Raw genomic sequence first — 26,313 nt, 5'->3', positions numbered from 1 at the left:
GACACTGATGACTGTCATTGTAAAAATTTTTCTTCCTAAAACATAAACAAAACTTCCCTCATGGAAACTTGTGTTCATTGCCTCTCATCCTTTCGGTGTGCACCTCCAAGAACAGTAACAGGTTTTTCCGTGCCTTAACAAGCTACCTAGCTTTTGCTAATGATTGGCATATTGAACCAAACCCATCATCAGTACTAACAGGCTCAGCTACTTGAGAACTTGAGGTTCGAGCAATTCCTCCCTACTGCCTGCCACTGTTCCATTTATTTTCTGGCCTGATTCCTCAAACTGGGACCCAGCAAGGAAGAATAAGTTCATAGCTGGAAGGTAGGTAAAGTAGTAAGTAAGCCTTGATATCAGAATAGATCTGTGCAACTGTGCGGGGCTAGTTGCTGAGACAGGAAAATACGGTAAATAAAAAGCATTTAGTTTGACTGTCCACAGGATGTGGAACTAGGGTTGGAAAATACTTGTATAAGGTCTTCAGCAAATAATGGGTTACTGTTTATTTTGGAATGGAGGGAGGGATAAATATATGGCGTGTATCATGAAGAATCCTGAAGATTATCAAACTCATCAGTAGCATATGAAAGACTAAGGGAAATAAGCAAAACTATGAAATATTTTTTTGTGCAAAAGTAAGTTAGTCCCTCCCTCCTCTCGATATTCTAGCTTGAAATGACAGTGGGGGATATGCTAATGGAAACAATAATTAGTACAATTTTTCCAGCTCATTTGATTGGCTCATTTGATCTTTTAAAAAGTCAGTCCACAAGGCTAAAAAGTAAAGGATTAGGATCAGGCAGATAAATCTATGCACCATAACAGGCAGAGAGATAAGAATTCAAAACCTGAATTGCTTTAGTGGTTATTTAAGAGCTTTTGCCATCCAGAAGAGTTTGGTGAGTCTGAAAGTACGATGAGCTGCATAGTTCATGCATACCTTCCAAGCTGCAGGCTATAAATAAGGAAACACCTTTCAACTCCTTTCAGAGGTTATGGACCAGGAAATGGTATAATAAACAGAAAAAAAATGGAAAAAAAGACTGACAGGTTTGGCAATAGTGCCATTATTTGAATATTATATCCACTACTGGGATACAATACTTTAGATGTGTGAAATCTCTTAATTGGTTCTGGAAACACTGTGGTGAAATAAAATATGATGTGATTAAAAAAATAAAATATTTTCATGTGGCCTTAACTGACTTAATGTCACTTTAGAATTACTCACTTGTAAGTGTCTGTGTCACTTAATTTCACCATATGGTACCCCATTTTATCCTCGTATTACAGCAGTGTCTGACCAAAGTAATTTAAATATTAGTTGGTAGAAGCTTCATAGAAAGATTTTAGCAACCCTGCTCATGTGCTAAAATCAGGCAACTTCTATAGTTACAGTTGAACTGAATCTTAAAAGATCCATCCTCTAGTGTGTTTCTGGGCAAGTCTCTTACAATGATACTGGGCCAATGAAAACAAACAAGCAAACAAAAACCAGCAAAAAATTAAACAAAACAAACAGTGACAGATCAGAATTCTCCTAGCAAAGACAAGCAGTTAAAGAGAATGAAATAAAAGGTCTTTCTGAATGATAATCAGAGAAGAATGAACATGTATAAAGAGAAAAATATTGGAAAATGTTTATGAGTGCCAACATACCAGTTTATTCTGTAAGCTTTTTTAGTTAGTGCTGCCTATTACTGCTGGATAGCTGATACTGGTTTACTCAGAGAAGGGGTAAGGGTGGCTAACATAGGTCTGGCCTCCAACCCCCTTTAGCATTCCTTACAGTGCTGTCCCTAATCCATGAGACCCTCAGGTGAAGCATATCAGCTTATTCTCCTGTTACGCTAAAGCTGCTGAAGCTGGGTAGGAGGCAGGGCTCCAGTTCTGTCTATGCATTCTTGATCCAGCCATTCATGATGAACATGAGCATTTGAGTCAGATGACCTAAATATCTTAAAAATCTCTATAAAGGGGCTGTGTGGCATTTGTGCTGCCACTGAAGTTGGCTTCAGCTCTCCCATAACACCACTAATAGGTCTGCATCTCATTTCCATGAATGGTCCTACTTTGAGGCTGACAGCACAGGAAAAAGAACCCCAACTATTCCAGTAATTTATTTTTCTTCTATTAGAATGCAGTGCTATCCTACACTTTGTACTTGAGGTATGCTACTCTATTGCTCGGTGCCTAAGGGTGGTGGAATCTGGCCATTTAATAATAAAGACTTGCAATACAACTGGCTATAAAAGGTTCTGGGAATGTTACAAAGCAAAGTACAAAAAAAAATCAAAAGTGAAAAGTAGACTGGCTAATTATTTGGAATGACTCCCATACTGTCCAGTTTTTCCACTTCTTGGAGAAGCTGTCAATGCTGTACACCTATCAGACCTACATTCATCCCTACTGACCATTTCAAAGCCAGCCAAGTGTACAATGATTCACAATGATGCAAGGGTCACATTTTCTGATGAGAGATAGGACTTTTCTCATTATTTTAAACTCAGATCAGAAAGGATAATACTTGAATTTTGACACCATGCCAGTCAGTTCCTAAGTTAAAAGTAAAGCCAATTAATATGTCTCAATTTAGCTTAACTTCAAGTCCAAAGAATATGTTAGGCATAAGCTTTTCAAAATTCCCTCTTGAGCTGCCAAAGATCCCATTTCGGGGGCTTGTACTGGTGCACTGTTGCAGTTGCATGTATATAGGCACTAACAGGAACTATTCCCTTTGGCAATACCATCAAACACTGGTAGAAGAAATTTTATACAGATTTAGGACAGAATAAGGAAGAATTAAAAAAATTATACTGCAGGATTATTTAAAGATAGATACAAAAAACCCAATCACTTACCCAGCCCCATATTGCTATTCGTTTCTCATCGATAAAACCCATTTCTATAAATTTCCTGTGGAAACGAAAATCACAGAAATAAATGCATTATTACAAAAGAATGCTAATCCTATAACAAATTAGAAAAAAAAAAATTTTCTTTCATTTTTTCCACACATCCCACCAATTTGAGCAAATTGACAATCAGCATAGCATGTCTAATTTCTACAAAGCATCAATTATTCAATTAATAGATATTTCAGAGGAAAAGGAAGAATTCTTCTTGAAAGAATAAAAAATGCTGAAATTAATACTTTCTTCATAATAATTTTTGTTCCAGTGGACGAAGACTCTGCCCAACTGGCTTCTTGGCAAAAAAGTTCTTTTTTCATATATTTAGAATCCACCTGGATATTTAGCCCAGACTAAATTAAACATCATACATTATACTCATGTTGTACATGTGTGTGTCGTTTAACCCCAGCCAGCAACTAAGCACCACGCAGCTGCTCACTCACTCCCCCCCACCCAGTGGGATGGGGGAGAAAATCAGGAAAAGAAGTAAAACTCGTGGGTTGAGATAAGAACGGTTTAATAGAACAGAACAGAAGAAACTAATAATGATAATGATAACACTAATAAAATGACAACAGTAGTAATAAAAGGATTGGAATGTACAAATGATGCGCAGGGCAATTGCTTACCACCCACCGATTGACACCCAGCTAGTCCCCAAGCGGTGATTCCCCATCCCCACTCCCCCCAGTCCCTAAACTAGATGTGACATCATATGGTATGGAATACACTGTTGGCCAGTTTGGGTGTGTCCTGTGCCAACTTCTTGTGCCCCTCCAGCTTTCTCGCTGGCTGGGCATGAGAAGCTGAAAAATCCTTGACTTTAGACTAAACACTACTTAGCAACAACTGAAAACATCAGTGTTATCAACATTCTTCTCATACTGAACTCAAAACATAGCACTGTACCAGCTACTAGGAAGACAGTTAACTCTATCCCAGCTGAAACCAGGACAGTGTGTGTATGCATATGTACAGATGTACACTCACACACATGCAGAGGAAAAAGTTCAAAAAGTGTACTCCTACTAATTACTTTTCATTTCCCATAGCTGTACTTTCCCACAGGCTATTATCATTTTCATTGTTTTAATGCCAAAGGTGCTGGATTAACATTAACTTTCAGACCTTATCCTGCAAGATGCTCAACATACTCATCTTACAATGAGTTGATCTCTCAAGAGGCACAGTATCAACCTCTAAGATTAGAGATTCCCTGGAGCAATAAGCTTTCTTTTTTATGTGCCTGAAAAGTGAAGAGCACATACTGCTACGAGGAAAATATCTTCTAATGCTCCAAATAGTTAATAAGCTTGCAATGGATGAAAGGTGCATCTTGTTTATGCACTCGGTAGTCTAACAGGTCAAAGAGAATCATAAATATTAGGTCTCCTACAAAAATCCTGCGTCAGAGACTGACGACTGTATTTCGAGAGCCGTATTAGCAACCACAAAGAAGAGAGGATGAGGCAAAAGACCACAAAGGTTCAAGAGTGACAGATAAACAAAATATGTTCAGATACTTCCCAGGACACATATTAGCCTTATTTTACTAGGGCAAGCATGAGTAACTGACAACACCCAAAATGCGGGATACTATCTGGGTGGGACAAAAGAAAAGCCAAAAAATGATTCAGCTTTGTTATATTGCTGTCTTAATCCCTGGGGTTCCTCCTACAGTAAAAGCCTCTCCAAGAACTTCCCACTAGAATATAGGATCCTCTCTAAAAATCACGCATCTTAAACCATGTGTTAGATCAGGAAGATGGAATGCAATACATTTAACTGAATAAAAATTTAGTCTAGGTGCCGACAGAAAACTGGGAAGTATGAAGTCTGAGGTAATTTCTTCACAGCCTGTCTCAGCAGATTTAGCAACTGCAGAACCATTTTAGGTTCCCTCTGTCCCTGGCATTTTATGTCTGAGTGACGATTCAGAGCAATAAAAAAACATTCTCTCATTATATTTTAAAGTATGCTGGTGCTGCTGAAAGTTTCAAGAAAGAAAAATCAAATAATAGATTAATAGAAAAACCTGACATGATATTGTGGAATAATTGCTGGAGGTGACTTATTGATGACTTATTGATATGTCCACCTTTTAAGGGAAGGTAAACCTCCAGGGTGGAATGCAATGGATACGCAAGGAATCTGTTCCATAATAATTCCCTAAGCAACATAACCTGCAACCTTAGATGTTAGCAACACCAGGGGAGCTTGGTATGCTGACTCAAAGAGAAACAGGGAGGGTAGAGAGGAGTGGGAACACTGTGGCCAGGCTCTGTGATGTTACCACACGTATGGGTAACTGGAACAAGAATGCAAGGTTCCTGCATTGAATCTACTGAAGCAAGGAGGTGAAACAACGAGGTTCTGTCAACGCTATTGCCTTACTTCTGATTTATACCATAAGTGTCCAGTTCTGGAGTAGTGTCAAGCAAAATCATGTCCTCTGGGTGAATTTTGCTCATTATATTCTCATTATAATACCAAAACACACCTCCATCCCTAAGGCTACCCACCTTCAAGGTGCGACTACACCTCACTGAGCACGTGCTGTGAATTTCTTTAGCTTATACCTTCAAAAGTAAAGCAAGGAGATTTTATACCAATCATAATAAAGGTATGTATGACTAGAGTCACTCAAGAGCCACCTAAAGATAAGAAAATAGTATAAAATGGCTTAAGAGAGGAGGAATTCTTGGGAAGATACCATTGTAGACAAGTTGGGAGGACATCGCTGACTGCTGGGATCAGCTGATGGGCTGAACCTCTCTTCCCCCTCGCTAGGGACGCCTATTGGGTAAGATTTGAACCTTCGGTTATACCAAGTGCTTCCCTGGGAAACTTCAAAATCTCTATAGAGTTATTCCATGATTTAACACGTTTGTAGTCAGCTGTATTATTCATATTCTTGGTACTTGCACGTGCTTTGCAGACAGTGTATTTATCACTGGCAATCTAAAAGAATCTGCACTTCTGTTGCTTTAATAAGCTGTACTATTCATTAATCTAGCCATGAGAGTTCTCACTGAATGCGCCCAAACTTCTTAAGTCTGGCCATGCTAGTTCATTGAACGTGACTAGACTGAAGTTACTTTGTGCTATTTGTGCCTCTGTGATTGTGGTAGTTCAATATATTGAACATGACCAGACTTCCAGTGTTGAATTGGGCATCACTCAGAATCTAAGCCTAGCCACCCCCAGCCCCTCTGATATCTGAGGACAAGCTGGAACACAAGGGGTTTATTTTCTGCCAAACATCTTTACCCTTTAATGCAACAGATATACAGCTATTCTGTTTCATTTATCACTGAAAAGGATAAAAGTGGGTTTATATCATTGAGGAGGAAATTAATTATCACAAAGCAGAAAGAGGAAGGAACAGACACCCTCCTCACACACACTTGTAAATACAGGCAGTGTTCTCAAACAAGTAGTGAAAGCTGTGGAAACCTGGACTGCTACATCCAATTTCTAGCTAAGCTACTCAGAATCAGGTCTATTACTTGGGAAAAGAGGGTATTTACTGTTGCACCTAGAAACCTATCCATGCTCTGATGGGCCAAATTCCAGATCAAAGCCTAGACTAAATTTCTTATTCCTGCCTTGTAGTCATCTCTGCGGAGTTCAAACTAACACTTCTTTAAATGCTCACTTTAGCACTGCTACTGCATCTGTAAGCTTAACAGGCAGCCTTTCTTTACAAAACCTCAGCTTTCACTCCCTCCCAAAACCTCTGCTTAAGGAATTATTTTCCCTTGGAACACTTTAAGTGCAAAGGAACAACTGTTGGAGAACAACTACCAGAGGACCTGGACGTCAGACACTCTGTTGTTCATAACTATCCTAAAATAGCATGGAAGGCAAGTTTATGACTAACAGACCTCTAGAAGGCTTGTGTCAGGATTCAGTTCTGCTACAAACTTCACATTTGACCTTTAGCTAATCACTGTGGTATATCACTATGGACCTTTGGTCACTGAGGTAAGTTTCCCCTACAGGAAAAACTTCAGAGTAATGGATAATACACTGGTTTACCTCTCACCACTGACACTTGTATTTCCTTAGGCCTAGGATTGAAGCCTCTGATGATGCTCTTATAAAATGGAAGTGATGAGGTCCAAATGTGGACTTAGTAGTATATGGACTTAATCAACCACACAAAACCTCACTGACATCAAGCACCTCAGTAATATTTTATTTCTACAAGTCTTCTTGTCTTATTTCCTGGAGACCTCAGTTCTCCAGAAGAAAGGCTGAGAAGTGTATTTAATATTTTTTCACATTACTTCTTGTAGGTATGTAAATACAACAGTTATACAGGGAGATATTCTACTTACTTCACTGCTGAGATTTGGTCCTCAACTTCATAGACTCCTAGTCTTCGATATACTGCATGCAAAATCTTGTCACCTTGATAAGCTGTCCCTCTGCCATCCACTAGAGCAACAATAATTCCCTCTTTGCTTGCAAGATAGGTTATCCAGCTAATGCTAAATGTTTCCTTTACATTCTGACTGCAAGGTCCTCCGTACCTGAGGATGAAAATTCACACATTTTCAACATTTATAAATTTATAAATGATTACCGGATACTGGACTATAGCTATGGGTACTTCTTAAATTTTCTCCACAAGTATTTTGTTATATGGCTGTGGTTCAGAGAGCTCAGTAGACAAACAGTTCAACTACCATTTTCATATATTTGTGAGATTTAGCTATCTAAAATCCATTTTAATCCTTAAGGTCTTATGCCTAAGGCAAATCATTAGTTTTAGCTCAGACTAAGGGTTGCAGCATCAGGTGCTTGTCCTAAGGTAAATCCTTGGAAGAGTGATGCCTCAAAGACTCAATTCTTTCCTCTCTCCAAATTCCTTAGGTATAACAGCCCTTTTTGGTGCTTTTCTGCATTTGATCTCCACATGCAGTCAGCAATGCCAAAGAAAACAGGAGAAAAAAGTACAGCTCCTTACACTTTCTGGCCATCCCTAGACCTTCTCTGTTTCAGTAGGGATCATTGTGCTGTTGGAGCTGTGGGCAGAACACACCCCACATAGCTGAGCTGTACAGAGAGACACTCCTCATGGGAATAGCCTAATGCAAATTACACATTTTACCTCAAGGACACAACTGAGTTAATCTTCTACTCTAAATTTCATTCAAACATACTTAGCATTCTTGGACCTTTGGATTGTCACTGATTAATAAAAAATGATGTAAGGTTTATTACATCCACTCAGTTCTCCTTTCTGCATCTCTTTTTTTTTTTTCACCACTGAAATTTTTGTTGCCTTTCCTGCCTGCAATAAATTAAATTCATGTCAAATGCTCTTTAGAAGGAACATTTGATGAAAGAAGCCACTCTACATGGTTTAGGGGTGTTTGTTTTTTTTTTTTTTTAAATGAAACAGGCTCTTGTATTTTTCATATTAGCAAAGCTGAAATCAATAATTTCAGACTGCCTCATGATAAACAGAAGCAGCAACAGAGCTACGAACTCCAAGCAATAGCTCACATGTTTTTATCCTTTTTCTTTCTCTGAGGAACTAATCTTTGCCATGCTAAGATTAACATAAAATCCTCATTGATTTCCATTGGGTTGAATGTCTATTCCAGAAATATATTTAAAAAAACACTGCAACAAACAAAACAGAACTAAGTGGTTTTGCTTTTGCTTCAATGTTGTAAATGTCCTAGGTTTTGTTAAATTATAAGAAATATGTTTTCTGACAAAACAACAACATTCAAAGAAAGGAAGTGTTACATACACCTGAATAAGCAGAGGGTACTTCTTGGATCTATCAAACTGTGGGGGTAGAAGCATTTTGTACCACAAAGCTAGAAAAGACATATTAAAATTATATTGTTAATGGTTAAAATGATTCCTCCAAGCATAATCCAGTCTGGTGTAATGGCGTATGAAAGTGAATCAGCACAAACTACACAATGCATGAACTGTGAATCACAGAACTGATGCAAGTAACTGTTTATATTCAGCTGTTGAAGAACAACTTTGAAGAAATAGTGTCCACTTTTATTTTAAATTAGCTATGCATAAAATTATTATTTCACATTACCTCTAGGTTCTGTTTTCCAGGTCCCTAGAAAAACACAACTAGGAATATAACTCTTGTTAACATCATGAGAAACACGTTTTGGAACTTTACACTGATTAATTTCCATTGAATATTGTTTGTAAAGTCACTAGTGAAAACAACAGTGTATGCAAGTCAATATAATGTGTAACAGATGAACAGCAGTTTACATTTCACATTTTATCACCACCATACTATAATGTTTTTACATGATATTTAAACACCTTACCGATTAAAGATTTAAAACAAAAAATTGCATTGTGAAACAGAGATGTTATTTTAAATACTACTCAGATACGCTGAGGCACAGACAAATTGGTTGCTGTCAAACAGGGCGGAACCAGGCCTATTCTTCCCAATCTGAGAGGCTAACAAGTTTGTTCTACAGAAAGACGATACTTACTATAACAAAATGAAGGCAAAATATTAAAAAGGTAGGAATAAAAGGTATAATAAAAATGTGTAATTCTTACTTATACCATCCACTTCAAGTTTATTAATTTCTTCTTTTGGCAGTTTGATCTCTTGCAAAGCAGACTGCAATTCCCAATTGTCTTCCAATACTCTGAGCTCTAAGTAAAAGAAATGCATGAATTATTAACTAATTTATTGTTAATTCCTCTTCATTAATTGAGATTCCTTTATTTTGTGTTATTAGAACAGAAAGGAAATCCGTGAATTTTACAAGCAGAGTAATAAAATCAACTCAGACATTTCTAACTGCGCTTGATCACATAGCTAAATAAAAGCAAAGCACTGGTATTATAGTGCACAAATATTAGTTAGATTTTTATAGGATGTACATTTTGCAATGCAAATCATTTCACATGTTGCCTCTGAGTGTTAGAGTCCTGGATGTTATGAAGAAACTCCTTTCTCCTGCAGAGCTCTCATCCCAGTTTTGTAATACGGTGGGAGCTGGAAATGTAAAATTCATCCTGTCATGCAAAACACAGTCCTGTATCTCCTCTCCTGCTTACCACAGTAACATCAGTCTAACCTCTGAGATACTTGGGCACTGTGGTTAAGCACATAGATGTTTGGGAATATCTTGTTTCTGGGCTAACGCAGGAAATGCAGTTTCTTAAGGGGTTGTGGCAAACCCTTGCTTAACCACTGTATCGTATACTCATGCACAAAGATACTAGACTTACCATATAACTGTCCCTAGTAACATCTTACTGCACACTTAGTGAACCTCTTTTGTTGTTTTTTTTTTTAATCTAAAAAGTATTTTACATTTTTGTTTTAATTGCTTTAGACCCAATTTACAGTTATATAACTTAAAAATTACTATTCAAAATTTAGTTAATTTCCAGCATAGGTTGCAGAACTATATATTATGAATCCACTGGATATTACTTGTTTATTTATGTGTTCTCCCATGAATAGTGATGGAAGAAGAATATTATACATAATGGAAATCTGTGACTTTTATCTTCACTTTCAAAATGAAAGAACCTTTTAAAACTGCAGGAGATTTTCTTTGTTAGTTTACCTTTTTTTTTTTTAATGCAGCCACTTCCTGTCTCTGGAAATGCTCAAAAAAATACAAGAAGTACTTCTCTCAGCACGTCTTGAGCTAGATAGTGGTCAGGACATGCCAGAAACATAACACTGGAATTTGTTCTTTCAAAGTAGTATTGACAAGTTTTGGAGATTCAAGTTGGTTTTTATGGCTGAAAGATCATCCTAGCTTTGGGTACTCACCTAAACTCAGCTGAACCCTTTCTATCCTTCCCCTCAAAACTCCTGAAACTTGCCCATTACCACAAATGAATTGTAGGCATGCTGGAAGGAGCTTCCAAACTGGTGTATGTTAGTTTAACTGCATGCCTCCTACTAAAATTAATGGATGATATATTTTTAAAATCCTGCCAACTGCAATGAAAATGGATCTGCTAAAAATAGCTTTGCACCAAAGAAGAGATTATGAAAGCAAGAGACTTAAGGAAAATTAATCCAAAAAGGTCATAAAAAGTCAGAGAAGCCTGAATTTGTTTTTATTCCTGAAGAATAATAGCACAGCAGAGTGAGACATCATGAAATCAGTGGTGAAGATCCACTAAATGAAACTGTTCTCCCCTACAAAGAGGTTAAGAAACATGTATTTGTAGTTGGGCATTTAGCTGCATTTAATGCAATTCATACTTTGATAAGGAAGTAGTAGGGGCCTTTGATACACAAGGTCATATTGAATCATGGAAAACAGAGAGCTATCACAATGGATTAAATATGAAAAAATCCATGCATTAGCAGTATTTAAACCTTTAAACCTATTTAAACCTTCCGCAAAAGAAATACCAGAAGGACATAGTGTTTTTATAGCACAATTGCAATAGACACATTGACCAATCTTTTCCATCTGCAAATATTTTTGAGTGGTTAAAAGCAAAAATGTACCAACTCCTATTGGAGTCAAAATAATCTTATGTTGCATTTTGTTGACTTCTACATGAATCATCACTGATCAATTTACCTTAACAATTTTGCTGCATTTTCTTCCTCATCCTTTTATATGTCTTCTGGTCAGACAATACTCAGTTAATAGTGGGTTATCAATACCGGCTGAACTGTAAGGACCCTGGTATTAGAACTACCAGTGCGTTTCCACTGATTATTGGGGAAGGAAGGAGGAATGCCAAATCACTGAAGTTTTTTACAGGAGCATGTTAGTTTTCATAACATTATAGGACTGAGGGCTTTAAGTTGGGGAAGAATTTTTAGGGTAAAACAAGGGACAGACAGAGAAAACTCACTGCAGAGCAATTAATATTTTCATGCTTAGCAAGTTCCTGCTTGGTCTGGTTGCAAACACTCCTCTCTAACAGGCTACTTAAAGGAGGGCTCTGAAAGTTTCTTGCCGGAGTTCCCATTTTGTATCAATAACTACACCTTGTCTGAAGCAGTTATTTGAACTGATCATCTAAAAGAGCTTCTGCTCTTTCCTGACATCTCTACCAATGGCTGAAGAGCAAGTCACTGATCCAAATTCTAATTAGTACAGTACAATACCTCAAACTGCAAACTCTGAACAATACACTGTTGCCTTTTGTATAGGGTAGGGCTGTTTCATGAAAAAACTCAGAGTGTCTTGTGTTCATCTGAATGTGAAAAGGAATAGTTTGGAAATCACAAGAATGTTTTCTACAAAGTTTGACTCAATATTTGGTAGACAAAGAGTTACTGATGTTCATTGCATCTATAGTATGTAAACAGGAAAAACCTCAGTATGCTATAAAAGTGCTGGACTCAGGAATAAAGATAAAGGCTTGAAATTGATATTTGGATTTTACTAATTAACAAATCTAGAAAGACACTAGGTATTTTAATAACAAACAAGACAAAAGGCTTCTTGATCACAATCCTAATATTGTATTAGAGGATCTGCATAGTGAAGATCAATGAGAAAAACAATTGCTCAGAAACAGGCAGGATATTTGCAGTACCTCTATCACCGTGGTTCTCAAAAAGAGTAGAAATGGGAATCCCGGGACCTGTCATAAGAATGATAAGAAGGCAGTTTACAGTTTGAAGCTGGAATTTGGTGATGGAGTGTGTATTACATTAACATTGGTAACTGACAGGTGTTAAAAAGCTCAAAGTTCATACACAAATCTGAATCTTCTCTGCTGTATAACTCACTAGTCCCTGCTGCACGAAATGCATAAAGTACTGTGTGTACACAGACTTGTATACATACAGGCATTGCTTAGCAAACAGAATAGAAGTAACTTCAAATCTACTAACAAACTCTTCCTCCCTAGAGATGAAGTGACATCTAGTTAATACCTGAGATGAGATTACATAAGGTGAATGCAGAATTAACAATGTGAAACATTCTTTGAGAACATGTCACATCGTATTTGTGAAGGTGAGTGGCTTTCATATGGTGACGACCTTACTGACTGTTTTGTGCAAGAATGATTGAAAGGTGTTATTATTTGCTACATCTGCTTCTCTGCTCAACGGAAGTTCTAAGGAACTCTTCAGCTGATCAGTCACTGCAGAATCAGAAGAACAGTAAACTTTATATGAAATATGCAAAAGGAAAACCCTGGATATTTTTCTTTCCTTTTTTTTAGATTGTGACTTCACTCTTCTTTGATTACAGCAGTGGATGAAACCTCAGGTCACTGAAATTACCTAACATTTCAAAAGAGCTAAGACTTCACTTAATACTTCTGTTACAAGTGGTTTCAGTGATCACACATCTTGATGAACTGAATTTTTCTTAGTTCAGTTATTAAAAATGTTCTCAGGTAGTAAAACCCCAGCATTTTGTGGCTGACATGGGCTTTAATAATTTAAGTTGGGAAACACATTGTAGTAGTTTCTCATAGCTAACTTTGATCACAGGAACTGCAAATCAGTGTGTGTTTCTAAATCCTGCTCTTTCTGCTGCAAGAAAAAGCATGACTGATAAACCAGATTACAGTCTGTTTTGTGCCATGAAGGACTTTCACAAATTTGTTCTTAATTCTAAAAATCCCAAGGTTTTTGTTGAAAAAGTAAAAAAATATAGAGTGAAAATATTTGTATTTTCTGAAACATCCTCCCAAGGTTTTTGGACATGGAAAAGTTTCTTTCTGGAAATCTCTCATGGTTATTGTGAAATTTCTATGATTCATCTAGCTATCATTTGGGATAATCAGTATTATCTACACCTCTGATAAATTTGAAAGAATAGCTGATTATATGTTTGCTTGCATGCTATACATACCATAACAGATCAAGGCATAATACTTAGAACGTTCGCTGAACCTTGCTGTATAATACTGGCATCTCTCTTTCCTTAAATTGCAAGTAATGCATTGTTTTCTGATAGGTTTACTTCCAATACTGATTCTAGGAGAAAAATAAAAAAAGCAATATTTATGTTGCTACAACTAACTTCACATGTGTCTGCCTTATATTTTAGAACATATGCATTGTACTTTCAGAACAGTTCAATTTAAAAATAAATGTTTTCCCTTTTTCTAATTTTTTTTCTCCCAAGAGTATATTTAAACCTTAGATGCTATTTCTCCTCAATTCTCAGATATAATCTAAGGTCAAGATTTAGTTAAAATAGCTTGTGAAATTACACTTTAAACATCTTGAAACTGAATTATTTTATTGACAAATCCAGAGCTATATTCTATCAACCTAGTATCATTAAGATAATATTGATAATACTTACTTGTAAATATTCCTTCTTCCTGGATAGCCTTCAAATTCATTGCTTGAATAGAAACTGTAAATTCATTTATATGTTAATAAATAATCCATAAAGTGATGACCTATGAACCAGCATCAAGATGAAAAGCCGTCTTGGAAGTTAATTTAGACTTTTTGAGATGTCTGCATGTGATGGAAGAGTAAATTAAGCTTATAAACCTTTCATCTTAATAAATCTTTGCTCAAACTCTCATTAGATGACAAATAAACAATATAAATAGGAGTTCTAGCTTAATTCTCATGAGCTCATCACTCCAATTATGTAAGCTGTATCTATCTATATAGTAAGCTGAATGAGAGACCATAAAAAGAGAAGTAACTGCAAATTGTATGAGGGTTAACCACATGATTAAATTTAAGTATTTCTAAATAAGTTTCTCTAAGATGGGTGATTGAAAATAAATAGAAAAATGAGGGCAATTTGTAAAGAATCTCCTGTAAGTAAAACAAGTTTGCAAACTCATGCAGTGCCTTTGCATACAAATTTGTTGTGGATCCATTCAGATACAAAACAAATTATACCTAGTTATAACTTGATGAATTAACAAATGGTGCTCAAGTGATTAAGTGTTGCTTTTACTGACACCACTCACAACCTGTTCACTTCTTCATGATACTTACATTGCATCATTTGTTACTCTGAAAATGTATATTGCCTCCCATTCTCCACTTGTAATTTGGATTGCATTCTCCTGTCAAGCAAGACATATAAGTTACTGAATATTGTAGAGTTATTTCAGGAACTTACAGTAGATCAATGCAGAACACTTTGCTTGACTTACCACAGAGTCATTGATGTAATGAATATGCTTATAACCATTTTTGTCACTAAAAATTTTGTAGTATGAACTGCTGTCTGATGTAAAATATGGTGTAGAAACAAAGAACTGAAACAATGGAAGAAAAATGGTAGATGAGATGTTAAGTAAGACTGTCCAAACTATTTAGCAGATTATAGTACACATACTAAAAATAACAAGAGTATTTAATCAGTTCAGATGGGACAAAGTACTTTGCACAAGTGTTTACTTGTGATGTTCAATCTCCCAGTCAGTACACATTACAATTTCTAACTTGTCTTGTCAGATTTCTTAAGCTGATAATATAGATACCTCAAGTACCCCACAAATGCAAGCTCTCTACTTATAAGTGGAATAATTTGTTTGTATATTGTGAATGACCTTTCTTTAGTTATTAAAAAATAGGTAGAAGTGATGCTTAAAAAAGAAGTTCCTGAGTAAAGTTAATGTTCATGAATGGTGCCAGACTGAAAATCTTGTGGACCACAGAGTCTGGCTGATTCACTGAGCAAATACAGTGCTAAGTAAATGGATATCTAAAGTTTCCCATACTATTCCACTAATGTTAAAAAACAGATTATCCCAGAGAAGACCATTCAACTTTTGCTTCCTTTCAAACCATCAACTCTTTACTAAAATTGTCAGTCAAGGATGAGTTACTGCAACTGTGAGTTTTATTTTCAAAACATGAACACAGAAGAATGACCTGCAAGCACTTCAAATGTAGCACCAACATTCCTGAGTATGACTTTTGAATAATACTAACCCAAGCTCGACCAGAACCTGTGAGCACAAGCTAAATTGTTCTGGAGCCTGCTTCTAATATTCTTAACGCTTAAAATCCCATAAAGGCTAAAGCAGGGATTTATGCATGTGTGCAACTTCTTTAGCTCTAATAAAAACCTGTCATCACAACGTCAAGAGAAGTGGCAAAAAAAGAAAGGGACCAAGTAAAAGAACTAATTCTTGTAAATGTGTAATCTTCAACTCAAATAAAAACACGTCTCTTAAAGGACAGTGTACTGAAAATCGAAACTTGGTTAAGTCCACGGCAGGATATTCAGGCACAGTGTAAGGTTGCCCACACTGAATTCTAGTAACTTCACCTGCCTGAAGAGTAAACATAAGCAATAATACATATTCACTGTTAGAATATATGTTTATAAATACTGATCTCATGCTCTTACAATTTTCTTACAGGTTTGTTTTTACTGTGAGTTCCCAAAGATAGGTGTTATGTCTCTTCCAAGATAAAGGTTACTGGGTAGAGAAAATTTATTTTGCTTAGGGGTAACTGCAGAGAAGTATCAACTACCTTTGTAAGTGGGGTATCTTATGTTGAAGGTTCCTCCCTAGCTGAAGGTGTGCAGCACTTGGCACTAAAACTGAGTTCTGAACAGACAGGTTTTATTCTCAAAATGCTATGGTATGACTGATCTTATCTCTTGCCCTAGTGATATCAGAGGAATTTTACATCTATTCTTTGCCTCCAGGATGCTTCTAAGAATTACATTGCAGTATGAATCTGTGTCTTTTCATGACTTCCCTCCCTTCAGTATAAGGGAGTATATTTTCTAATCAGTTGGTCTAAGATTTGTAAAATAAGACAGAGAAAGGGTTTTTAAACTCAGAAAGCAAGTAGCCAGATACTATGCCTCGCACAGCATTAAAAGTCTCAATCCTACAGTGCAACAGGTTTAAGCAGTAGTGTTGTATGACTCAGAATTGTGCTTCATGTTTCAAAACACTGCTGTAAAGATGCAGAAAGCTGTAGCTTTTCATTAGATCAAAATAGAGTACAAAAAAACTCACTCCGCCTGCCCATCCTGTTTGACTCTCTTCTATGTGCTGTTGGTTCTGAAAAACAAAATCAAATGTACACTCTTTAAGAAGTTCAAGAATGAGTTGATGGAGATTCAAAATCTTCAAATAAAAAAATCTGTAGTTGCCTGTAAAAGAGAATTTTAGAATACTTGCTATGAAGGTTCAGGGACTTGAAGGTTTTCTGAGGTAAATAATATTACTGTATTATCATTATGTTAGTTAAAATATTATTTTTAACAGCTGTCATCAGAGCTAAATAAAATCTAAAGTAATTGGTTTAACCTTATGCAACATTTTCACTGAAAGCAATAATTAACTACTTAATCTCATGATTTTTTTAGTAAAAAAACCAAGTAAAATAATTTCAGGAATAATAATTTAAAAAATCTGTGTTAGATTCTCAGTTGGTTCATTTGACATATTTCCTTTCTTTTCAAAGCTATGATGTTGATTTATAACAGTGGATAATGTGACTATTAGGTACTTCTTTTAAATGTAAACCTTAAAAACATTAAAAATACAAGCCAAATACTTTAACTAAGTACATAGAAATCAAGGGTCTCTATATTTGGTGCTCAGCTCAAAGATATTAAAGGGCCTAATTTTCAACACTTTAAAAAAATCTCACAAATAACATATTTAGAAAGAAGAATTAAGGACTGGCAAAGATAATGTAGGCAGCAAAAATCACCCAGATTATCACACCCTGAGACTATGAATATAAGTTTAGCAGGTCTTAACTCCTTGTAACATTCTTAAAGCTGATTTTAAAAAAGACTTATACTTAGCATAAATAGATCAGTACCTCCTGCAGCTAAGGGTGCTTTTACATTTTTGTTTATGTTTTACTTATAAAGTTTCTAGTGCATTTTCAATACTTTCCTAAGACTTTTTCATTGAAGAGTATATCTTGCTTGTTGGATGGAGCAAGTGATTTATTATTTAACAATTCTGCATTCAGTCAATGTATTTATTTATTTTTATCTTGCAAATCTTTCTTTATACTGTTCACTTAATACAGTGTTTCTTCACAGGCTGAAATAAATGCAACAAATTTGTTTTCTAAAGAATATTGTTTGTATTTGTTATCCTCAGTGTAATCTCATTAGCATTCAGAATGCTTTCCCCCTTTCAACTTAGTCCCTGCAAAGTGACTTATTTGAGCAAAAGTTGCAGGTACTTGCCCTGTAGAAGACCATTTTGTACTTTGTAAGGGCTCCACTGAGCTATTAACTCAGAAGATGGATTTTAATTCTTTTCATGATAAGAAAAACGGGATGTATTGTTTTATTTCTGCATCCTAAATTTATTTTCCTTTCTTTAAATTAAGGCTCAGATCTTGATGACTTAGTACATTAAGGATATATTTAACTTCTCTCATATGAGTAGTCCCATTGACTTCTATGGGATTTTTCTGTGTATTAAAGTATGTACAGAATTTAATTAGAGAACTGTCATCTTTATAGGAAATCCCAATTTCACAAACACATGCCCAGGTTTTAGTCACATGAATAGTTCCAATGAAGTCATATTAGTTTCTGTGGTCTACTCACATGAGCAAGACTTGAACACATGAACAGTTTTGATGAATCAACACTTTAGGAACATCTTGTAGATTATATTTTGTTATTATTTTCAAGTACATAAAGCCTAGCACATTTATTGTACATTAGAGTCTCGATTTATTCTGAAATCAAGAAGAGAACTATTTTTGCCAATGGAAATGTACAGAGATATACTTTCTAACGGCAAATAGAGCTAATGCAGCACTCCCATCTGTTCACACTCCTTCAATTGGCCATTTGCGCAAACTTTAATGTGATAAAAGCATTGTATCACTGTATAAATATAGAATTATAGAAACGTCAGTAGTGACTCCACAAATAAGGTTTCATGGAGAAATGCAATTAAACAAGGATCATGAACACAGTCCTGCAAGATGTTAATTGTTCTGGTCTGGTTCCAGCAAAGCAATTAAGCACATGCTTAATTTTAAATGCATAAATAGACCTACCGAAATAAATAAAACTGCTTACATGCTTAACGTTAAGCTTGTGTTAAAGTACTCTGGTGTATTGTGGTAGAATCCTAGAACACTTGAGGTTCTTTTCTGTACATTAAAATATTTAGTTATTAAAATGTAGGTTACTTGGAGGCAAGATAGAGATTCAGTGTTAATGTACTTATAAAGTGGAACAATTACTTAGGATACACATCAAATGCTGCTGTAAATATGTATTTTTTTCTAATAAATTAAGATATTTCTCTGTGGAAATTTACTTCAACAATAATGTTTTTGAAAGAACAGGACCTTAACTTCCTTTTAAATTTGCAACAATTGTCATATCATAGAGGAATAAAAATTATTTTCAGCTTGGAAGGGCTGTGTCAATACACTCTGAATTTACAATTTATCAGTTATACAGAACACTTTTATAAGTATTTTTGCCTTTTATTTCCCATTAGTTCAAGGTTTCAGCCTAATGCTAGTTTTTGTAGGTGTTCTGTATCACAAACTCTAAAAACAAGACATGCAAACAACATCAGTACTGAAAGACAATAAATGAGACATCTGTACTAGAGTTACTGAAATTCAGGGCTATCCTTTCCTTCAGGATCTATATGAATTTATCAGTGTCTACAGTCTTCAGGCTTTACAAGGTCTTTTAAAGAAATATTTCTTTCAGAAAGGCTTCCGTATGTAAGATCTGTAATTATTTACATATTGGTATAGATAGCTAGGCCATCTAAGCCATCCTTCTGCTCAACAGAGCATGGTTATCCCTCCAAAATGTCTTAATGATGGCTACTGTTGCAACTGGCCTGAAGTTTTCTTTTCAGATCTGAAAAAGGGATTTTGTTTCTGAAAACTTGCATGCTTTCTTCAACTGTGTGATTCGATAAGACAGAAGGATTTCTCCCTCCTGAAAACCTGACTTGCTTTTAATCTGTATGTTCTTTCAACTAATTTAACATTAATCATAAAGGACATAATTTAGTCAGACTTAGTATAAAATGTCAACGTAGTATAATAAAATTTTCTTTAAAAAACAATAAAGATCCTATGTGGTTCCACTTTTGAAGATGAGGAAACAAGAAGGAACTAAACAACAGTACTGAAAGCTGCTCAATAGCAGCCTTCTTATTTTTGTTGCCTTGTTTGTTATTTAAGCCTCACTAAAAAAATATATTAGTGATTTTATTTCTTGTTGGTGCAATTGAAATTTTTTCACCCCTCCCCCAGCAATTAAAATACTGAAAAAGGTATCACTAGTAGCTAAAAGATGAATGTTATCAAACACTGGAAAATAAAATTATGGCAGGCATGCAATTATTTTCTGAAAGAATTCAGGGCAAGATTAAATATATTTCTGCAAGTAAGTCAGAGCAACCTGTGCATGACCAGTAGGTGTTAAAATAGCTATGCAGATGGGATTAGCAAATGCTAATTTCGGCAATGTTAAATTTATATTTCCAACTTTATTACCTCTGGGCAGTCCCAAGTATTTGAATATTCTTTGAAGTCACAAATAGCTAAGACTGAAAAATTCTGGATTCTCTTTAGCCACTGCACACAGATTCGACTATCTGTTACCCAAGTAAGCCAAGTAAAATAGTGATCACTAAAAAAATAAAACAAAAAAAGAAAGAAATGGTGGTTATTAAAGAACAGGAATATAGAAGAATTGCTACAGGTTGTATCCCCCATATTTCTCTGTGGAAGACAATAGCAAAGCTTCCACTGTCTTAGAGAATTATTTTGTCCTTTGTAACTGTCGTGGTTTAACCCCAGCCAGCAACTAAGCATCATGCAGCCGCTCACTCACTCCCCCTACCCCCCCCTCCAGTGGGATGGGGGAGAAAATCGGGAAAAGTAAAACTCATGGGTTGAGATAAGAACACTTTAATAGAACAGAAAAGAAGAAACTAATAATGATAATGATAACACTAATAAAATGACAACAGTAGTAATAAAAGGATTGGAATGTACAAATGATGCGCAGTGCAATTGCTCACCACCCGCTGACCAACACCCAGCTAGTCCCCCAGCCACAATTCCCCGCCCCCACTCCCCGGTTCCTAAACTAGAAGTGACGTCCCATGGTATGGAATACACCGTTGGCCAGTTTGGGTCAGCTGCCCTGGCTGTGTCCTGTGCCAACTTCTTGTGCCCCTCCAGCTTTCTCGCTGGCTGGGCATGAGAAGCTGAAAAATCCTTGACTTTAGTCTAAACACTACTGAGCAACAACTGAAAACATCAGTGTTATCAACATTCTTCGCATACTGAACTCAAAACATAGCACTGTACCAGCTACTAGGAAGACAGTTAACTCTATCCCAGCTGAAACTAGGACAGTAACAATGGATCATATAGATAGACAGAATCAAAATACAACATTTCTAGTTAGCTTGTGATCCATCTAGGAGATGAATATGGCACTCCACTGTTAGAAACAGAAAACAACTCAGAGGTTCAAGCATTTAAAACAAATAGACAAAACCTTTTTTTTAAAAAATAGAAGACATATTTGAGGGCACACTACCTGGATGCTATGACTGCAGGAACTGGCACCTCCTTAGGACCAAACGCTTCAGCATTAACAGTGTCTACAATAAACACTTTAACAGTAGGATTTTTAGCCCCAGCCTTCAAAGAAAATGTATCAGGTTATTCAAATCAGGTTCTGAACAATTCAGATTGAGGAAAGTTACAATACTTTTTGCAGGAAAGGAGACAGGTTACAAAATATGTATTCAGTTGAGTATAATAGGGCAAATGCTGTCTTATAAGATCTCAGAGTGACACTACTGCAGTAGTACGTTACTTTGCATCATTTCATATATAAAGGAGAAAACCTTTTAACAGTCAAATTTAGTGCCTTTCTATACAGAAAACATGCCTGATGGGAACCAGTGTTCTCTTTGCAGTGTGGATCTTTGCAGTACACACTACACTTACTGTGGCATAAAACTAAAGGAGTATATTCACATGATTGCAATTGCTCTTTTACATCCGAGCTGTGAAATAAAATGGTTTAGCTTAAACTGATTTCATGCTTGCTTATTCATTGTATACATTATTAGTTTTTTAATTCTCCTCCATGTGTTGTCTAAACCATCCAGCTTTACTTTAGAAATGTAACCCAGCTGACAGGTGAGTAACTTCTTAAGATACATTAACATCATCACTTGCAGTGGTAAGAACATGACAAGAGTTGGGAGATGCTGAAGAAATGCCAACGCAAAACCTTGTCTTAGATCTTGCACTTGAAAGCAGTTAAAATCCAAAGCCCCTTGAGATCAAAAAGCACTATGAAGTGTGGAAATAAACTGAAGCTGTCCTAGCCTTTACTTTTCAAAATAAAAAATGTCATATAATTCATTTACTGTAATGAAAAATAACAACTGCATAGTTAACACATCACAACAAGTAAACTGAATTGAAAAAAGCAAGGCTTGATCATGCAAGCATATACTTTTGGACATGCTTTTTACTTACATGAGTAATTCCATTTATTTCACTGATATTATTAAATATCTACAGTTTTGTATGTACCTATACCTTTTCAGAACTTGGCCTAAGTTTGTTTTCTTTCATTAATTTAGGCCACAATGGATTTAACCACTGTAATACAACTATTCTTTGAGTACAGTTAATTTTATCATTGTCATAACTCATTTCTCATCAGAAAGTAAGTCAAAAGAATGAGAAAACGTACCTTTGGGTATGGGATAATTATTTTTCTAGGATACTGGTCCTCACCAAAATATGAATATTCAATAACTGGTATGTCAGAATCATTAAATCGTACATATGCTAAATATTTTCCACTTGGGGACCACCACAGTGCATATTTTGTTGCTAGCATTTCCTCTGAGGAAAAAAAAATCATTCATAAGAGTTTATCATTGTAATCTATCTATTTTAGCATTCTACTTTTACCAACCTAGACATGTAAAGGGAGTTACATTAAATAAATAACACCAATCATATTGCAATGCATGTCAATTCTGAAAGGCCTTAAGAACTCTCAGAACAAGGCACACAGATCCCATTTAACTCACTTGAATTTTTCCTGTGTGCATGTGTTTGTTTTTTTAAATTTTTTTTTGCACTGAAGTGCCAAATTTTCACTAAAATTAAAACTTCCATTAAAGCTTAATTCCCAACCACCGCCTGTGCAGCAGAAGGAGGCCCAATTTGTAAAGTTCTGATACAGCTTCAGTAACAAAAGACTCAGGATTTTGGTTACACACTATGAATACAAAATGCAGTCATTATATGGCAAATAATATATGGAAATGAAGTAATCCTTAGGGGTCTAAAAATAATGTATCATCACAGATATTTTAGAAAGGATTGTGAGAACCACATAATCTAAATAAAGCATTTAACATGTTAATTGTTGCCCTGCAAGATTTACTTACCTTCATAGACCCAATCAGGAATCCCATTAAATATTTCATTCTGTTTTCCATCACTAGTTAGTTTAATGGGTACCTCTCTTGGACTTTGTTTCAAATAGATATTATTCTGATATACATATACCTAAAGATAAGAAGTATTTTTTATGAGTATAGGCACTAATAACAGGGCTTAGAGTAAGATCTGCAGTAAATGCTCTTACATTACATAAACAAGAAAACGTAATGAATACAAACCAGGAAATAAATGCTACACTAAAAGCCCTTGCAAATTCTTCAAGAGTATCTACAGGCCTTATCCATTACAGGCCAAATTCTATGTTCAACTATGTCAGAATAAATCCTGAACAACTCCTTTGATTTTAATAAACTTCAGAGGATTCTGTGGCTAGCTTTGGTGTGGAAAATAATGGAAAAAAAATATATCTTTGAAACTCATTCAAATTGCTGTTTTTTAAAACACCCTCAGACAAAGTGTTTTGTGACTTTTCCTTCTGGTTCCACCAAAAGTATAAGATAAAAACAAATACACAGTGACTAAAAAGAAAATAATTGGACTTTTCTAAACCTGTCAAAAGGCCTAGGCGATGCGAGATGAGAGAAAAAAAGGTTTTACTTTGTCTGGGCTGGTTTGTTCCATTCTAGTACATTAGTTACCAAAAGAGAGCTCTTGCAAGAAATCCTTGCAGGCCTTGGGTATCTCTAAATTTCAATCAAATGGACCTGCGGTTAAGAAACCAGCATCAGAAACATCACTTTCTTAGAAAATTACGCCTTTTGAAGCTATAAGCATTTGTTAGCAACATCAGTGTAACATTTTAACTACTTTGTGCTTTAAATGAAAAACAAAGCAACTCCTAAAACTCTCAGATACAACACAAGGACTATTGCATAAAACCACCACAGACTATTAGTGCTAGGAAGATAGGAAACTATCTTCATTGTATTCTGTCTTCAGAATTCTTGATAAAGAAAATAACAATATTTAATTTAATTGAGAGAACTAATACTCTGCTAGAACATGGAAAAATTTTCCTAATAAAGTATCCATTCATATTTAGCCAAATCCCTGGGTGTTTTCTGAAATTAGTATGATGTTTAAAAATATTTTCTTGCACAAATATTTTGTAAATACTGGATAAGTAGTTAAAATACCACTATTATTGGGCTGATGCTTTGGAACCAAGAATAAAAAATGTTTATAAACTTGTTACTCTATGCAATAGGTCTATTATAATTACTGGGAAATACATATTTGGCTATCAAGTAGCTATTAAAAAAAAAGAAAATAACATTTTTTGTAAAATGAATCTGGTAGGCATTTCCTAGAGTAAAAATTTTAAAAAGGATTTTAAAAATTTCATCTCTGAATCACCATAGTAAACTCATGTGTTATGCTGTGTCAAAGAAAAACACATTGGTTTTCAGGCCTTGAAACCACATTTAATCCTACATACAATTATGTTGGTCAATTCTTGATAAGAGACTGGCTAGCGAACTGAAACACAACGTAGCTGAGAACATGGATTCTTCTATTGAGACACAGACAAGTTAAATTTAACAAGTTAAAACTGTTTTGTCATTCTTGCTCACAACCAAGGTTAATACACACAGGCCTGTCAAAAAAATGGCCTAACAAAATGATAACAAAAGGCAAATAAATGTCTTCTAGCCACACAAAGCAAAATCATTCTAGTGCTTCATTAACTTTACTGACCAATTTGTGTCCAACGGGTGACCAGGATATATACTGAATTTTATGTGGAAGCTGATTTTCTGTTACAAAACCACTAAAAAAAGGAAAGAAGTTGAGATGGCTTTTTGTGCACAGTGCAAATGGATCATTATACTGTACATTCATATAAAATTCATGAAGGGCTATATTTTCTAACAGCTTATTGTTTCTTGAGCAATGCAAAACTAAGGCAGGCAGTGAGACATGCAGTAATGTGATGGTGTGCACCAGTGCTGGTAAAGGTTGCAACTCAACCCTTTGAAAACATATTCAACAGCCTAAGAGGCAAGCCTTATCTCTTTCTAAATACTGGACAAGCATCTACAGTCATTTGCTCTATCTGCAGTCTGCATTACATTCTCAGCAAGTTATTGGGAAATGTGAATGCAGGATATAGCATGCTGAGGCAAGCATAAAAGCAGCAATTAAACATTTGTTAAGGATCATGACCCACATGCAGTACCTCTCTACTCACATTAGCTTGCAGCAATCTTTTCCTGTCACCTTGAGCCAACAGTTTCCCAAGAATGGAGCAGCTCAGTGCAGCCCCTGTTGCTCAGAACTAAGAAGCATTTGGTCATGCTGCTACTTAATGGCATAAGTATGCCATACATGGGTATGGGGAGTATATATAACAAGTATGGGGAGGCAGATGCCTCCTTCTGACTTGGGTGGAAAGAGTAATGGTTTGGGGAAGATCCTGGGAAAGAGACCAGATGCCAAGGAAGAAGCTGTAAAATTTCAAGGAACCCAGGATGGACTGTTACAAGATCACTGGAGCACTAAAGGACATGTGAGAGTTTTAGGAAAGTTAAAGATTAGATCAACCATAAAAAGGATGAATTAAACAAGAGAAGGGCATGGAGACATCAGGTGTGAGACTGAAGTGGACTCAAGCAGCCAAGACAGGGTGGGAGAAAATTATGCAAAGAAGAAAAAAAGATGAGAATGTTGAGCAGGGAAAGTTTTAGGGCATGAAATATATAAATCAATCCAGATACCTGGATGAGTAGATTAAAGGACTGTATGCTTTTCTTAGAGGCCATTTTTTTCAAGCAAACAAGTAACCTGATAGATTGAGGTAAAAGCAAAGCAGGGTGGTAGTCACATTACTATAGATTTTTTCAGTGGAAATGCTTGCAAGCACATCACTACAAAGTATTCACCACATCTTGCTCTAAGAAATATCTGGCCTTACCCATATATGAGATCATAAATGTGGTATGATGCTGTGTAAGAGTATCTCCACAGCTGCAAAATTAAGCAAGAAAATAATATTATTAACTTGGAAAA

At 35.7% G+C, this 26,313-nt stretch overlaps 1 protein-coding gene across 1 annotated transcript in view; it reads right to left on the bottom strand.

Annotated features, from left to right (window-relative positions):
- FAP (fibroblast activation protein alpha) overlaps nucleotides 1-26,313 on the bottom strand; it is a 43,209-nt gene that overhangs the window by 6,586 nt on the left and 10,310 nt on the right. The window contains exons 6-21 of the mRNA XM_075028569.1: nucleotides 26,219-26,271; nucleotides 25,003-25,075; nucleotides 23,289-23,409; nucleotides 22,580-22,734; nucleotides 21,404-21,507; nucleotides 20,347-20,482; nucleotides 16,848-16,892; nucleotides 15,018-15,122; nucleotides 14,857-14,927; nucleotides 14,198-14,251; nucleotides 13,739-13,863; nucleotides 12,465-12,512; nucleotides 9,489-9,587; nucleotides 8,689-8,758; nucleotides 7,262-7,456; nucleotides 2,865-2,919 (exon numbers count right to left, since the gene is read on the bottom strand). Coding sequence (XP_074884670.1) covers nucleotides 2,865-2,919; nucleotides 7,262-7,456; nucleotides 8,689-8,758; nucleotides 9,489-9,587; nucleotides 12,465-12,512; nucleotides 13,739-13,863; nucleotides 14,198-14,251; nucleotides 14,857-14,927; nucleotides 15,018-15,122; nucleotides 16,848-16,892; nucleotides 20,347-20,482; nucleotides 21,404-21,507; nucleotides 22,580-22,734; nucleotides 23,289-23,409; nucleotides 25,003-25,075; nucleotides 26,219-26,271 — 1,509 coding nt within the window. The remainder of the gene's footprint in view (nucleotides 1-2,864; nucleotides 2,920-7,261; nucleotides 7,457-8,688; nucleotides 8,759-9,488; nucleotides 9,588-12,464; nucleotides 12,513-13,738; nucleotides 13,864-14,197; nucleotides 14,252-14,856; nucleotides 14,928-15,017; nucleotides 15,123-16,847; nucleotides 16,893-20,346; nucleotides 20,483-21,403; nucleotides 21,508-22,579; nucleotides 22,735-23,288; nucleotides 23,410-25,002; nucleotides 25,076-26,218; nucleotides 26,272-26,313) is intronic.

Source organism: Buteo buteo, chromosome 5 (assembly GCF_964188355.1).
Source record: "Buteo buteo chromosome 5, bButBut1.hap1.1, whole genome shotgun sequence".
In the NCBI taxonomy this organism is placed as follows: Eukaryota; Metazoa; Chordata; class Aves; order Accipitriformes; family Accipitridae; genus Buteo; species Buteo buteo.
Note: the sequence above shows the minus strand (reverse complement) of the source record. Positions and strands in the feature narration are given on the sequence as shown.